At 43.1% G+C, this 17,314-nt stretch overlaps 1 protein-coding gene across 1 annotated transcript in view; it reads left to right on the top strand.

Annotated features, from left to right (window-relative positions):
- Positions 1-17,314, top strand: part of ncanb (neurocan b) — a 94,912-nt gene that overhangs the window by 7,284 nt on the left and 70,314 nt on the right. Inside the window, exons 2-7 of the mRNA XM_070832165.1 lie at positions 3,045-3,268; positions 3,377-3,545; positions 8,012-8,186; positions 10,332-10,459; positions 13,753-14,046; positions 15,127-15,999. Coding sequence (XP_070688266.1) covers positions 3,045-3,268; positions 3,377-3,545; positions 8,012-8,186; positions 10,332-10,459; positions 13,753-14,046; positions 15,127-15,999 — 1,863 coding nt within the window. The remainder of the gene's footprint in view (positions 1-3,044; positions 3,269-3,376; positions 3,546-8,011; positions 8,187-10,331; positions 10,460-13,752; positions 14,047-15,126; positions 16,000-17,314) is intronic.

Raw genomic sequence — 17,314 nt, 5'->3', positions numbered from 1 at the left:
CAAAAGCAAATCAATTTTCCTCTACACCCTCTCCTATCACAGGGCACATTTCTGTGCTGGCCTTGTGAACTGCAGATTTTGTTGAGAGAGCCAGTTTGTGGTCGACAACGGTGTGTAACTCACAAAATTGTCATTTTAACCTGCAGTCACTGAAGTATTTGGAGTGCCTTTGATAAATGAATTAAATAAAGCCAGCAATTTGAATCACATGAGATGTACATGATTAGACATTGACCAAGATGATAAATAACATAACATTAAAACAAATACTGTGGATAGAAGGTAACCACGGTTAACAATGAATGTAAAGCAATAGTTCAGCATTTTGGAAAGTACACTTTTTCGCTTCCTTGATGAGGGAGTTAGATGAGAGGATTGGTATCACTCTCACGTCTGTACAGTACATATGATGCTACGACCAGCAGCTGGTTAGCTTACCTTAGCATAAACATAGGAAACAGCAAGCCTTCTTCTGTCACTTGTAACAAAATATGGATCTAAAATGTCAGTTTGCGAGCTTTAGAGGTGCTTGTAGACAGATTATGTTAACTACAGACAAAGGATAGTTGTTTCCCTGTTTCCAGTCTTTGTGTTTTGCTAAGCTAACGGGACACTGAATGCAACCTTATATTTAATAGACACAAATGAGAAATAATATCAATTCTTTCATTTACCTCTGCTCAAGAAAAAGCCTGTTTCCCAAAATGTTGAACTATTCCTTTATGATTGTCAGATTGATCAGAAGTGGCGTTCTTGATCAGGGCAGGTGTTATTACCAAGCCCCTCTGCCTATGAACGCCTCATGCATTTTATTGCACAAGTCACTTTACTCGCCGGCCTGAACTCCTCTTGAGTGCAAAGCGAGGAGCCGTTTCAGAGCACAAATCCCCTTTAGTGCTGCCATGCAACACAGATGCGTTGGTGAGGGGCTTTGGCAAGTAGCGTTTGTCTAAGAAGATGTCAGTGGGAGAAGCGGAGAAGAGGGTATTTATGTGTGTTTATGCATCTGTGGGGAGGAGAAAATGCAGTAGGAGGGCTGATGTTAAGCTATCAAGGAAGAGACACTCAGCCTCTTAGCTTGAGCAACTGCAGCAGCACAACAGTAGCAGGAATGAGCAATGACAGCTATTCACATGTCTGCTATTTGTGTATGCTCAAAGGCATATTAACCATCCAATAAGGGATGTAAAATGGTGGCTTCAAAGATGTGTGTGTTTATGTGTGTGTTAATGTATACGTGCAGAGGGTGTGCATTAGGTACTCCATGAATAGCAAATGAGGGATGAGATGTTTTCACTTGACAGAGCATTCCAGGACACACACACACACACACACACACACACACACCAGTCAATCTCCTATGCGTGGCTGAGGGAAAAACCAAATCCTGAAAATAACGCTGAATGTCTTTATACATGGGATGAAGATAAAACAAAAATCAAACTTGCCGATGAAAAATAAGTGATAAGTGAATAACAGAATTGCTCATCTGAAAGCTGGCAGGCGGTCATACTGCGGGGCAGGAGATGGGGAGAGAAATGACAGAGCAGAGGGGAGTGCGGAGAGGTTGAGTGACTTACGCAGCGGTGCGCCTGTGACCGCTGGAAAAACATTGTTCCGCCAATCTGCCATTTAATTACAGACAGGAGGGGCCGTCCCTCTGGCGTGTAGCACTTTAACATGCATCCAATCCAGCAGGAGAGGAGCAGGACACACAGATAGTGTGCAGTGGAAACTGACACTAATGAAAAGAAATCAATAGGCTCATTTTCTCCACTGCTCAACCACACTCTCTGTTCCACCCACCCTGGCTGGCAGTGCTTCTTTCTCTTCTCACATTCTTTTCTTTTTTGCTCTTTTCGTTTCCTCCTCTCTCGCTTCTCTCCGTCTGAACAGCTTGACATTAGATTTCCTACACCTGTTTGATATCGCTCTCACATAACTTTTCTCCAGGTCAAATTATATCAATAATTGGTAGTTTCTGACCGGCACTGTAGGAGATTCATCCCCAGGGGAGCATGAATGCCTGCACAGTAACAGTCCATCTAACAGTTGTTGCGACACTTAAGTCCGGACCAAAGTGGAGGACTGACCACCAGCCCGTTGTTGCTGCCCTTATAGCCAAACTGCTAGTGTGGCTAAAGAAGTGGCTAGCTGATTGAAAATGCACTCACCAATGTTGGGCTTTTCAGGCAAATAAGATTTAGACGTAGGACATGTTTTTTCCAGCATTCTTAGTAGCAAGAAGAAAGGGAATAGAGACTGATAAGAGAGCAGGAAAGGAGTCAGACTAGGTGTAAAGCCTTACTGGTAAATTCACATACTGTGCACTCTGGATAAACAGAAGCAGACAGAGCTGAGAGATGATAACCTGTATTACTGCTTTGTAAGGGTGGAATTCACATTTTCCTTTGCGATGTAAATGAGCCACCTCTGTCTTCCCTGGCAAGGTGACACAGGATTAGTGTCTAATAATAATGTATGATACGACTCTACCAGTGTAAAATGAGTTTTACACTGTTTGGTAGAAAAGACAACAAAGAGAAAATCAGCGGAACTTGCTTCCTGAACAAAACGGCTGATACCAAAGCTCTTCCGTATGCACCGAAGCACATTTTTCATAATGATACCCCTTCTCTCTCTCTCATCAGTTGTTTTTATGAAAGCAATATTTTTATCGCCAAGGTGGCGGTGGTGCTTTAAGCTGCAAAGAGGTGGCTGATATTGATCCCATAATGCATATCCAGGTTTGATGTATGGCTCATGAAAGGACTTTTGATATCTTGCCTCCACAGTCTAGCCCTGCCTCCCACTGTTCAGGTAGCACAGTAATGGCCTGTTGGATCAATGGCCAATAATCAGAGAGATACAATGAGCCTCTGTTCTCTTCCTTTTACTCCACAAGCAGGATAAGCTGATGTTTTCTTGTACAAGAAGCAATTAACTAACGTCTTTTCAATGTAATGAGAAAAAACGTCCCGTGGCTTCATTTAAAAGACGCCATTGATTCTCCTCTCCTCTCCTCTCCTCTCCTCTCCTCTCAGGTGTAATCAACGCAGACACTGTGGTGAATATGCGGAAGGTGACCCATCAGACCATTAGCGAAGAGCTTTCCAAAACCGTTCTCCTCCCCTGCCTCTTCACCCTCCGCCCCAGTTCATCCCATGAGCCCCCCAGGATCAAATGGACCAAGGTTTGGGGCCAGAGAGGCTCTGACGGCCTGCAGAAGGAACAGTCGGTCCTGGTGGCCAAAGACAATGTGGTCAAGGTACAGTGAAGGCTGAGAGGGAGCCCTGCGAAATGTCTAGTGCCAAGCGTTTGGAAAAAATCTGAATGGCTCAGTTGTGTTTTATCTGTTTCTTGCTGTCTTTTTCAGGTGAAGAAGGCCTTCCAGGGTCGTGTGACGCTGCCTGGTTACAGTGAGAACCGCTACAACGCCAGTCTTTCTCTATCAGGACTGCGTTCCAGCGACTCTGGTCTGTACCGCTGTGAGGTTGTGGTGGGCATCAATGATGAGCAGGACACAGTCCCCTTGGAGGTCACAGGTGAATAAAGCGTTGAAAGCTTCCCAATTCAGACAGCCATTTAGATTTTAGGTCACTCTAGGGGTGCAAAATTTCATGCCAGAGCAAACCTTGCTGAATGCTGGTCATATTAAACAAACTAAATTTGGAAATTATTATTGTTATTATTATTATTATTGTTCTGCCTAATTTAATAAAATGTATTTATTTCAAGAACGTGGAGATAAATTATAGGTGGTTCACATTTTGAAGAAACGTGCTATCAGCTAGATGCTACAAACTAGCAATTAAGCAATTTCTTACTAAATGATCGAGAAGAACCCAGGTCATAAATCTTTACATTTGCTGTGCTAAATTCCTCATGCAGTTAGCAAATACCTAATTGACTGCAGATGCTAAAACTTCACTGATAGGGAAGTGGTGCATTGTACAAATAAACCAATACATCCAGGATCAGTTACCACAAAAAATATTGTTAAAATTAAAACCAAACTACAAATGTTAACAATTTTTAAGAAGTTTAAATAAAGAACACTTAATCCCCTATTTAATATTCCTTAAGATGGTAGTTACTAGCAATTGGCAGCCAGGCCTTTCAATATGTGAGCTGAGGGACAACGATAGGAAGATTGGTTCTGAGTTAATTAAAGTTTAATCTACTTTCTGTCATTAATTACCAAGTCAGCACCCATAGTGGGATTTACTCTAATCTGATAGATGTGTATTGTAATGTGTTGTGCTGCAGTATTTATTCTGGACAATCACACCTCTAAAGCATTATTGGACTAGAGACAGAGAGAGAGCTTGATTAAACCTGATTACTTCTGTGATCCAGTATAATCTCTTAGGAAATGTAATATTACAATCATCTGATGAGTAGCGTTCATGTCATTCTAGGCGTTATGCATGTTTTTACCTTGAGGTATTGTCTCAGCGAATCAACGCTCACCTCTTTGGTTGTGTACAGTTCCCCCATTGCTCTCCAGGTCTGCCACTATGAATAATAATGACCCTGTTTTCCATGTCAGGCTAATACAGCCATTACACCCAAGGATGTTTACTGTCCGTGTAGAATGTATGATGATGGGGAAAAGGTGCGGGAACAAGTACACATTAAACATCATTGACCTGAGTCACTTAGATGCTGTTCGTGCCCTGGAAGCTTAATGAAACCAATAAGGTAGGAACCCAGCAGTGTATGCTATTGTCAAATAGTGCTTTGTATGGCTCTCAGTGGCTTAGCTAAGTGGGCAAACTATTTACTGCATTACCGTATCTGTATCCAGGACAGCCATATTTGTAGAACTAACAGACTACCTGGAGGTAGCTCACTGTAGTAGAATAATTACTGTGTCAGAGCTTTCATCAAATTCTTTCCAGGTCACTCACTATTTTTAATAATAAGCTATTATCATAATGACTACAGGGAATCACACAATACATTAGCTACTGTACACACTGTGCTGCTGCTTCCACAAATCCATGCCAGTGTTGCAAACATCAGCTCTAAAAGCCCAGTAGCCTTATTCTTTTTCCCACACACAGCACGCTACAGTGGCTACACCGTCTGTCATTGAGAGTAGCACAGATAGCCTCCACTCCATTGCCGACATATAGCTCAGATGTGAATATGTGCAAGCATGCATACTGTATGTGTGTGGGAACGTTTGCACGTTTCTAGAGGCCACTGTTTTTTTATAATTTCAGTTTGTTTAACAAGCGCGCTATCTGCCTTTGTCAAGCAAGCAGAGCACCCCGTCTTTCTCCATATGAGCAGTTTACATTTAGTGAGCAAGACCCCTGTCAAAACGCTTGGGAGACCATGCGTCCTCCCCCTCTCAGCCAATCGATTAACACGCTATGAAAACCACTCCTTCAGAGAGAAACCAATTACGTAGCTGGCGAGGAGTAGCCATCTCCAGGGCTTAGTCTTAATTGGCAGTCACGCTACATGGCAGACCACAGCCGTTTCCACACTAATTCTCCTGAGTGCTTAACGTATTAATTAGCAGGTATTGATACTGCTCAGCTATATCAATATCATATTAATCCACACGCTCTTCTCATAGACTCATTTGTGTGTGCCTAAGCCCCGATGAGATGTCCTTCCCCTCTTTCCATCTCTTTTCTTAATTTCTCCCCTGCTGCCTCTGTCTCACACACTCCTTGTTTATTCTCCATTTTCCTTCTTTCTCTTGGCACATATTGACTGGTCAATTGGCCGTGTCTCACCAATGAGAACACTGTGCCATTGATTGCGTGTGTCAGCCTCTGTCTATGGTGAGATATGGCTGTCCACTATTAAATGGTGTGAGGACAATAGATAGTATTTCAGCACGAGATAGTTTCAGCAAGGATTTTCGCAGTTGCCAAATTTAACCATTTCAAATATATGTGTGTCATGAATAGAGTTTCTGCAGTCTATAGTTTGCAGATACATTTCTAAATCCCTCTTTTAATATGTGTGCATTTAAATACTGTTTGCAATATGATGGAGAATCTTGTGGTTGAAACCAAAGCAAAACCTCTACCTCATCATACTGTATGTCTGCACATTTAAAGTCAAGTAAATATTAGCAAAAAATATTTACTAAGAAATGAATACCTCCTGATTGTTTTTTAGTTGTGAACTTTGATGATTAAATCATCTAAATTTCATTCCTGTTTTTGCACTGACAGCACCCCTTGGGTTCTCCAGGGGACGTGAAAAGCTAGTTCCAGCCGACAGTGTGTTGACACTGGTACTTTGAATGGTGCTAATACATGTGTTGGTGGAGACACAGGAGGCAGTTAATTGGATGATAACCAACCCCATGTAGGCGTGTTGTGCAAAGGGGGGGAAAAAAACCATATTTAACTTATTTAAATGTTAATAGACTATGCAACTTGCTCTAGTCCATGGCACACCATGATAGTTGATAGCACATCGCTTAGCAACCCTGTCCCTCACATGTTAGTTGACTGATGCTAATGATGGGAAATGCCCAATGACCAGAGGCTTAAAGATTACACACTGTTTTTTTATCTGCAAATCCGTTCTAAAGCGGTTTTATCTTCTCCAACAGTGGAGAAATCAACACAATAGCTATAGCATCGTTACAGTTATACTTTTGTACACCAAAATTAAAGAGAATTCAAATTTCAGTCTGACTTTAAGCAAAGCACGGTGCTACAATGAGGGCATCATACAGTCATAAAGCACCGGCCTAGCCACAAATGGTCCTTTCCTGTTCTTCTCCCTGGAGACTGTGTGGGGATGTGTGAAGATGCAGAGGGTAAAAATAGAGGGATGAGGTACCGGGCATTCAACTCTCATGTGGAATCGGACCGGGTTTCCCACAGCGAGAGGAAACCCATTTGTCTCTCTAGCCTATGTGTTTGCCAGTGAGCTAGCATCTCTGTTTGGACTAGAGCCCACAGCCTCAAAGGAGAAATGAGGGAAACTGAGAAATAAAGCAAGTGAGCAAAAAAAGAGGGGATTTCTGCTCCACATCTTTGTGAGCAGGAGACTAAGACCAATGTGACAGAATGGCTTGATGGACTGCTGGGATTGTGGGAACTGTGTCTGTGTGTGTGTGTGTATGTGACACACAAACACACATTCCCTGTGTGATTTCTTTGCCTATAGCCTGGAGTGCTAATGCTCAAATTGCCACGCAGGCCTCCATTTTGCAGGAACCTCTGTCACTCTCCCAGACAAAGCAAGCGAAGATAAAAGAGCAGTGTTAGTAGCCAGGCGCCCACTGGCTTTCATGTTGCTGGATGCTCCTGGGGGAGCAGGACTGTCTGAATGGCAGGTAGAGGTGGGAGGTGAGGGAACATTAGATGGACACTGCTGAAGCCATTCCCTTCCCATTTAAGTGGAATATATGCTGCTTTTACAGCTAAGGGAATTGTGTCTCACTTTATTACCACTTAATTTTTTTTTTCTGCTACTTCCAATTTTTCAACCTGACTTTTTTTGTATTCCTGCCTTCCTCTCACTATCTCATTGTGGTTCAATGCATGCATCCGCCCGCTTGCAGCGTAGCTCTCTGTTTCTACGTCTGCCGTCTTTGTCTTTTCATCATGAGTGCGGCGGCAGGCGGTGTTCAGCAGGGTGACATTGTGTGCGTACTGTTAAAGCAGTAAAATAAACATCACCACTGTTTGTCATACATTGTATCCAAGGGCAACGCAACATCTATTTTCTGTAGCGATAAGCTGACCGACTGTCTGATGCAAATTAGGCTTGAGTATGCAGGACCTAAACCTGAATGCTGTTGTTTCCTCCTGCACAGATGGAACAATGTCAGAACATGATGGCGATGTCTAGAGGGCTTTGTGTTTATGTATCTGAGAGCGTGTACATGCTCTTGTGTTAATGGCTCAAGGTTGCAGTTCATAAATATGCCTGTGACCCAGAGGCTGCAGGTCATAAATTCATGCCATTAATTTCTGGAGTATGCTCCCTACTTGCTATCACATGCTGCATCTCTTTGCTCCAGGTGTGGTATTTCACTACCGGGCACCACACGACCGCTACGCCCTGTCTTTCGCTGACGCCAATAGAGTGTGTGTGGAGAACTCAGCAGCCATCGCAACGCCAGGCCAGCTGCTGGCCACCTTCGCTGATGGATATGACAACTGTGATGCTGGCTGGTTGTCTGACCAGACTGTACGGTGAGGTTTTTAACTCTACATACGTCAGCACATTACACTACAGTATCAGGTTCAAAAGATATAGTTTGCTGCTGTCGGGGTAACTCTCGAGAAGACCCTTTTTGCCGTCGTTATGGTTAGTACTGTGATATGACACAGCTTTTTAATGCTGGCAGCAAAACTACTTTCCCCATTTTTGTAGTAAAGGGCGTCCTCAAGGGTGATATTTCACCAAAGAAGTATGTATACAAAAGAAAAGAAACGAGAAGGAACAGTGGAGAGGAAGACTAATTAGCCTCCTGGTTAGAGTTGGCATGCCAACAATAAAACATAGCTACTCATTCGTTGTTATGAGCACGGTTATGAGCCCTTCTTTGAATGATGAGAGGACTACCTTTAATATATGCAGTGCCAGTGTCATGAGTCTGTCCTGCATCCATCCACTGACAACTGAGTAGAAATGTCAAAGTGCTGTGACATAATTCCTTTGATTTGATGACAAAATCTGAAATCCAGGAGCACAGCATTACTTCATATATAGCCCCTGATCGTCACTTATATCGCAGCTGAATCTGAATATCCTGTGCGAGACAGCAATTATCCATCTTCGGGCTGAAAGTGGCAAGGTTTGCTGACAGCTCTTGTTTGTCTGAGCAGGTTGCTATTTTAAAATCTCTATCAGACAGCTGTTTCTGCCTAAGATTTCTGATAATTTGCCGAATGATCAAACATTGCAACAAAAATAAATGCACTCTGCTCCTAAGAATATGTCTAAAAGCAGAAAACTCAATGAACACTGTAGAAGTACGAAGCATGGCAGCGTGAAAGTCATTTTGATCAATTTGCTGTTTTTATAAACACAAAACTGTGCAACATAATTGGACCTAATTGTTTGTTTGCACACTGGAAAGGCAGTTAACTACATCTGCCCCCTCTGAGCTGTCTGTCAGGCTGCTGCGTGAGCTTCAGCTTGCCACCTTCCATAAAGTCTCTCCTAGCATTACCAGTCAGAGCTTGTCTCTCAACAGTGTTCTCCATACCTACATTTTAATTACAAATCGCTGTTGCTCCGGTAGCCAGGCAGATTGACTGTTGTCCTCCTGACAGTTTTTCACAACCTTCCTGCGGTGCACCTTCCTTTTCTGTATCTTTTTCTCCTTTCTTACGCTCCTGTCGTTCTCACCCGGGAGCTATCTAATTGGTCCAGTTCCAGGAGGCTCCGACTGCACATCAGCCAGGAGGAAAGTGTCCAATTAATATCGTGGATAAAAACACAGACATCAGCCACCGAGCAGAAATAAAGAGGCCGAGGGCAGGGACACTACAAGACTTAGTTCTCTTGTTGTTATGCTCTGATGAAAAACAGGTTGCTGTTAAAGAAAAGCACTGCAGGTTTATGGTTATGTGCAGGCATGTGTGTCCTCTACATGTATGTGTGATTGTGTGTGATGGTGCATTTGTGTGTGCCTCTCTTTGCCTAGTACTTCATAAATCCCTGTATGCCCAGCGTAATCTTTTAATCAGCCTCTTTGCCTGTGCCCTGGTGCTGCTGGAATCAATGTTCTTGTGGAATAATTGCTCAGTTGGAGCCTGAATATAGATCGCTGTTTTCTCAGCCCCACAGGCATGCCAAGCCACTGAAGGAATTCCTGACTCTTTTAACCTCTCCTTGACTTCCTACCTCTCTTTCTCTCTTTCTCTTTAAAGCTGTACAGGAATTCTTGTATTGCCAGATCATTAAACACTTTCTAAACGATCGTAAGTAAAATGGTTGGGTAATTATTCTGTGAAACTTGCACAGAGGGCAGAATAATTAAAACAAGCAAGCCATCGAAGTGCTCCCTACTGCTGTCCTCAGGTTGTTGTGATATGTAATAAATGTTACTGTATACCTCACTTTGGCATTTCAGCCAGTTTCAGGAGAGATATTTATGTGTTTATTGTTCTTTGGGTAACACATTTGGATAATCTCTGGGAGGAAGAGATACTTACACTCATTGTATTCGAGGCAGGAGATGATAAAAGTGTTTTCATCTCATTTTGTATGCGTGTGAACACAGACTCATTCCCGGGGATCCAAGTTTGTGTGCGACTGCCTTTTTCATGTGCAGGCTAAATTAATATCCTTCTCTCTGCCTCTGTCCTGTCTCTTGGTTCTCTCTGCAGGTATCCCATCCAGTCGCCTCGGCCCGGTTGCTATGGTGATCGCGAGGACTCACCTGGAGTCCGTAACTACGGCAATAGGTCCCCTGATGAGCTCTTTGATGTCTACTGCTTTGCTAAGCAGCTTCAAGGTAGGAGTCCGAAGCTCCAGCCATAAATTTGAGTTTAGTCATGCACGGGTCCTCTAAGCTGTGGGTTTGTAGCACGAGAACGCTGTGTCCACGACTTAATACTCTGTTAGCACAGAAAGGAAGAGGGCAGTAGCAGAGGAGGGGGAGGAGAGCTCACAGAAGTGCCAGGGAGAAAGAGAGACAACATTGAGTCCTGCTGTCACCTTAAAACCTCCCACAGGCATAAACAAAGTGGGTCAGTAGTGTTATCCTTAAACTTTTCGATTTGCAATGCCACAGGAGGTGGTAAGACCTACAACAGACGGACAAAATGCATTTGATCAACTCATATTTGGCTAACCCCTCCCCTGAACAGTAATTATCCCGTCATGTATGAGAAAAATAGTGAGACACAACAGGCTTTTCCAGGTTTGGATTTTTCCACATGCTGAAACAGTGGGTATGGAGCTGGTATTATCAGTAACGGTCTGTATATAAAGAGCTTGGAGAGTGGTATCTTTTTTTAAGCCAAGAAGTAATACTAACCAGGCTAAGGGGCAGCATTATATCAAGAGCTGTGCTGCTCCCTTATGTCTCCTTTATGATCATTAACTGGTGGGGCTGCTGGCTTCTTACTGTAGTCGCAGTTTTTTTTTAATCAGCAAGTGCATATTTGAGGCCCTTTTACAGTATTACCAAGTCAGCTGCAGACAGAGCACATCAAGTCCAACTCTAGAGTTAGCATTAGTTAAGTAACTAGCTTCAGCCAAAAAAAAATTAGCCAGCAACAGCCAGCTTTTGTTTACTTCTGTGTGAAATATGAAGCCCATTGTTTAAGAAAAAAAACCCAGGATTTTTTTTCCCGGTGGTAAATCTGCCAAAACTGTCCTCGTAAACTGCATATGCGCTGTGCTACAGGGGAGAGCTTGACAGGCATAGCAACAGTAACTACGGGAGATGGGGCTTAGCGTGGAATAGTTAAGGTGCTTCTGGGCAAACTGAAAGCCGTGCCATCACTTGCTGTCTCTGCTGCAGCTGATGTCCCTATATTATTTGATAAGCCACACCGCTACCACCTGCATACATCTGTAGACACTGAGTTTAGGTTCCCCAAGGAGAAAATTATTATCATCACTGCCCACTCTCTGCTGTGCTGAGCGTGGTGTTTCTTTGTGGGGAATGACGGGGTCAGAGCCAAAACTCCAAACATCTACACTGCTCATGTTCTGTATTAACATCATAATCAAGTCCACAGTTGACGGACTGAAATGTTGTTGTGAAGTGTTTGCATATTTCGAAGACTAATCCTGAGCACACCAGGTTTTTTAACAGTACAATCAGAGCCACTGCATGGGGTTAGTTTGTCTGTGTCATTTGTTATGAGGTGGTACAACCACAACTGCTATCAAGCATAATAGTCATCAGAGTTACCTGAGCTATCTGAAGACAATATGAACACACTGTGTGTAACAGAGATGCTGAGCAGAGAAGATTACATGACTAGCAATTTACAATATCATTCAGGGAAATTAACAACCTGATTGAAAAAATCAGCAGATAATTGTCTTCAATCAAACTAAAATTACTCGCTGTGTCAAACCTTGTGTTTCCTCTCTTGTTTTGTAAAAATTAAACCAGAAGCTAAAGTACACAACTCAATACACAACTATGTACTTTAACAGATCTTGGTTAAATTCCTAATAATGGTTTTAGATATTGAGTATGCACAAAAATGACCATAACTGAGTCGATAATTCTTCCATTATTACCAGCCGCGACAGCATTGTTGGTGTTGTTTTCACAGTGTGAATCTGTGTGTGTGTTTTATATGATTTTGTCACAGCGATGGCACATACATTCGTTTAAAGCCACAGATCGCTATATCCCATATTCAGTTCCTGTCTACTGGACCAGCACCTTCATTATAACAACTAACAGAAGAAACTATAACATGACGAATGGGCCGATTCCTTTCGGCGCTCATGATAACCAGTTGGGCTGGTCAGACAGAAGGCACAGCTGTGCGGACCTCTGCAGCCAGATCGCAAATCTGCCCACCCGCAATATTTATTGGAAATTATATCACAGCTGTTTGCCATTGTGATTTTTAATTTATGTACTTATGCCACATATTTGTCAGTAATGTGTAAACAGAGAGGGAGAGAGACGCCCAGACACATGCTCCAGAATTGGAAAAATTACTTTTTGGCCAAAATTAGAGACCATGATTTTTGGAAGCTTTTTCGAAAAAACTATTTATATCATACTGAAGAAATCTGCATGAGTTCACCTGTTTTGCCACATTGCACCATGTACACAGATTTGGCATCGCAGCAAGATGGTCTCCAGTTTCTTTTTCATTTCAAAGTCATAATGACTCAGTGTTAATAAGCAATTTTTCACCAGACTTCCAATGAATATTTCAATCATCTTATAGCATTTCTTGTTACGCATCACTCGCCAAATAATCCCTGTCTGCTTCTTTCATCATACATTTTGTTCGCATCTTCACCCTTTACCCCCTCACCTCCACATCTCATTTCGGTAAATCAGCAGCCCCATTCTTTAATCTAGGAATAAATCTCCTGAATCCTCACATCGAACGTGTTCATCTGTTCCCTGCTCCTCATTCTCATTGTCCGCACCTCAGGCTCATATTTTTTTCATCACATGCTGAACTGCCAGTGGATTTTCTGATCATATAATTTTATTTGTGCTGCACAGACAGAGTGGTCCTCTTAAGCTCTGTCCGCCAGGCTTGCTAAAGCCCTATTTTTGCATCACTGCTGTGTTTTATCCACACCAACCCCACCTTTCTTCTCTATTCTTCAGTCGCAGTCTGTGTACTTCTCTTTCTGTTAGATCTTTCTTTGCAACTGCTTTGAATTCAAAGAATTCTTTATATAGTCTGCTCTTTGAATCGCTGGCGTTTTATATTATTTTTAAGCAAAAAATAAAGTGCATTGTTATGCATAGCAAGTAAAACTTTTCTTTCATCACACTACTTCAAGTCTCCACCTCTTATTGCTTTGACAAAGGAGAAATAGAATGGCAAGAACTTATTGCCTTTTAAGTAAAAGACAACTGATAGACTCATGTGCGCACTCACAGCAAAAAACAGACACAGGCTCAAATGTACCGACAACACTTTGTTCAGCCAAACAAACCGCAAGGCTAACTCTCTCAAAACTCTACAACCATAAGCCAACTGAACAAAGACAATGTCAGTATGAATGTTAAAATGCCTTCAGGCTCTCAACCATGCTCTGTAACGCACTAAACTGAACTCTCTCCTCTCCCTCTTCTGCTCCCAGGTGAAGTCTTCCACTCCACAGTGCCAGAGAAGTTAAGCCTGGCCACAGCGTCCACTCACTGCCATTCCCTGGGAGCCCAGCTGACCACAGTCGGGCAGCTTTACCTCGCCTGGCAAGCCGGCCTGGACCAGTGTGACCCCGGCTGGCTGGCTGATGGCAGCGTTCGCTACCCTATCAACGTCCCTCGGAAGAACTGCGGCGGAGATGAGCCCGGGGTGCGGACGGTCTACAACAACCCCAACCGTACCGGCTTCCCCGACACCACAGCCCTGTTTGACGCCTACTGCTACAGAGGTACAGCAAGCTCTGCAATGATTAACTTGATGCATCATCATTGTGGTAATTGCCATGGCAACAAGAGACGGGTCTGGGGACTTGCTTTCTATTCTGGTTATTAATTAGTGCGAGATGTTTGTGTCACACATGAAGTAGCTGCAAAGAGATTGTGTGACATTTGTGGAGCCTCTGGTGGATTTGAGGGCTTGCATGTTGTGTGTAATGAACCCTGAGAGAGCGAGAGCAACAGAAAGAGACAAAGAGAGAGGGCGAGGGGGGGAAAGAGAGGTAGAAAGGGAGAGAGATAAAAAGAGTGAGAGCATGAATGAGACCAATTGGGGTTTGCTGTAACTCTGTCTTTGACCTTGTCTTTTATCATGTGCCAAGTGAGACTAGAATAAGTTAGTTTCATCTTCCCTTTGGATTGACTTTACATCACATTCAGCTCACTGATATTGTGTATTTCATAATTTGTCAAGCGTGTGAGTGTTTTTGTTTTTCTTGCTTCCATTGATTGCAGCAAACCACAGACTGATACTTGACAATTGCATTTTCACAGACAGGAAAAAAATGAATGGTGCTCTCATCATTCACAATGCCGACTTATGAAATTTGCAGTGACATGAGACATCTGCATAACCCAATCATTTTAAATAAACACGAGCAGCATGAGAGCAGAGCAACAGTGCTTTTGTCAAACAGTTGATGAACCTCTTTGCTGTATGCACATTTACATTAACATTCTCAACAAATGATGTCTCTCAAATAGCTAAAAGTGGATAAAAATGGTAATATGTTTTGTTTAATAGCATAGATTTGGCTCATGTAAATAATTTTGTCGATATAATCTCATTAGTATGGCATGAACACAAAAGTGATTGGATTTTGTAGTCAGAAAATCAGAGCCACGAGATAAAACATTGTCAATCCAACACCATGCTCTGAATTTAATCTTGTTTGAGTAGCAGGAGGTTTATTGAAATACGGTGAGAGAGGTAATGTGAGGTTCAGTGCTGTGTTGTGCAGCAGCAGATAAAGCAGGTCAAGTCAAAAACAGTGCTGTTGCTTTTGATAAAATGTGGCTGTTGTGTGTTGCAGCCCACCAGCCAGCGGGGGTCCAGGCTGCAGAAGCGCAGGCTTTGCAACAGCCCGCCGACCCAGCAGCAGAAGCCATCTCCTCAGTCACTGAATCCCAGCAGAGTGCCCCTTTTGCCAAGACTTCCACCTGGACTGGCCTGGTTGACTTGGATGAGGCAGAAGTCCACTCCATCGCTGGGATCAACAACTCCTCTGAGATCTCTGAAGAACATGTAGTCATCCACTTAAGGCCAGAGCAGGGCTGGGATGAAAAACAGAGTGGATCCAGAACCAGCCAACCCAGCCACGAGGAGTCTGATGGCCCAAAGAGTAGCAATATCTTGGGCATTTCTGACCTCAGGAGCCTGGAGAGCCACGGAGGTTCTGCTCATGAAGAAGAAGATAGTGGCTATTTTGGATCATCTGAAACCCCAACATTATCCTCCATAGCTTCTTCCACTCCCCAGCCTCAGAGTAGCAACAGCGTGTTGGCTGAGTTTGTTAACACCCTAATGAAGCCCTTTAGGTACTGGACCGGAGGCGAGGAGGTGGAGGAGACAGAAAAAGGACCTTCAGTGCTTGAGGAAAAAGCAGGAGAGAACCAGACGCAGGGAGAAGGATTCATCAGAAACCTGAGTATACCAAAACCCAGTGGAAACAAGGGCGGCATGGGCAATGCCATCATGGAGCACACAAGTGGTAGTTTTTCCTTCAGGGCTCCTACTAGTGGTTTACAGAGTCCAGAGGAAGGTCTCTCTGAGCAGGAAAAAGAGGTGATGCCACTGATTCGATTAGTGCCTGCAGTCCAAAGCACAGGGCAAAGTGAGAGCACCGCTCAGCCAGGAGAACAAGCCCCCGGCGCGTCTGCCGACAACCCTCCATCCACTGCTAACGGTACGCTCTCAACATTGATTTTGTTTGTGTGTGTGTGTGTGTGTTTTTATGTATTTAGCTTTCACCTCTAACCTTTAAAACTAATAACTGAATGTGGAATTTAAACAGAAAAGAGGGTGAATTGAAACTATTTTAAACAGAGGCATTTAAACGTCGTCAGTAAATACAAGATCTGTTTATGTCATGCTTTTTAAACAGTCTCTCCTCTTTTCCCCCGAATACGCCATAATATATTCCTCTGCAGGGCAATTTCAAGTATCATTGTAGATTTAATTAAACAGTAATTGCAAACAAACAAAAGGCCACACCGCATACAGTAAAGCAAAATGTTGGAATGGAGACTGTTTTGCCTCCGTTCCCATATTTATTGGCTGTGCTGTGTTTACATTACAGGCTGGCAAATAAAAAATACAAGCTAAACTTCAATTTTAATCTACTTTGATGCTATAAAAGGTTTGCTTGCATATGTATTGTTTGTTTAGAACAAGGCAGACCTGCATCACAAGTTTCGGCTTATTTTTAGAAGTCACAGAAGTATTAGACGGAAGAATTGAGTGCTATTCACTGTGGAGAATTAATTACAGGTGAGAAAGTGAGCTTGACCAGGCATGTATAGAAGTTTAAGAAGTCTGTGTTCAGACACAAACAGAGGAATGATCTGGGGAGTATGAGAAAGCCTGACAATGCAGGGGTCAGTTGTTAAGTTGGTGTGTGCGCGCGCTGCAAGCTGAACAACCTGGACACCCTGTCAGACAGGTAACATCCACAGTGTAGTGTACCCTCAGGAATGGTGCGGTACAACACACACAAGTATAGAAAAGGTCACCAGGTTGCTGTTTTAAGCTCATGTCTTCTCAAAAACACCCTGGCACTGAACTTAAAATCACTTCCTCTAGTGTATGACTGCAGGGGTAAAGGCAGACTAAAGATTAGAGGAATGGTTCATGACTGGAGGGTTGCTGGATCAATAACTACTGGAGCAAGACACCTACAGTAAAGGCAAATTACAGCTCAGAAACTGATCATCAGCCAAAAGTAGAGAAATGCGCCAGATAGAAGCCAAAAAAAAAGTGTGACACAGCCTTGGGTGGAAGAAAGCAGCTTTTCTCTTAATGGCCACCACAAATAACACATCCTTGGAATCTGCTAAAGGGGAGGATACAAAGAAGGACTGAAGGCTCTCCCACAGACACCCAGAAGAATGATTCAATAAAGGTGATAGGCTTTTCTCACTGAGCAATTGCCAGCTTTATTAATGTAAATACTCAGTGCAATGCTACCTGAAATCTGATGCCAACCCCCAAGGTATTAATGA

This window comes from Pempheris klunzingeri, chromosome 6 (genome assembly GCF_042242105.1).
Source record: "Pempheris klunzingeri isolate RE-2024b chromosome 6, fPemKlu1.hap1, whole genome shotgun sequence".
Lineage (NCBI taxonomy): Eukaryota > Metazoa > Chordata > Actinopteri > Acropomatiformes > Pempheridae > Pempheris > Pempheris klunzingeri.
This window is presented reverse-complemented; position numbering and strand designations above follow the sequence as displayed.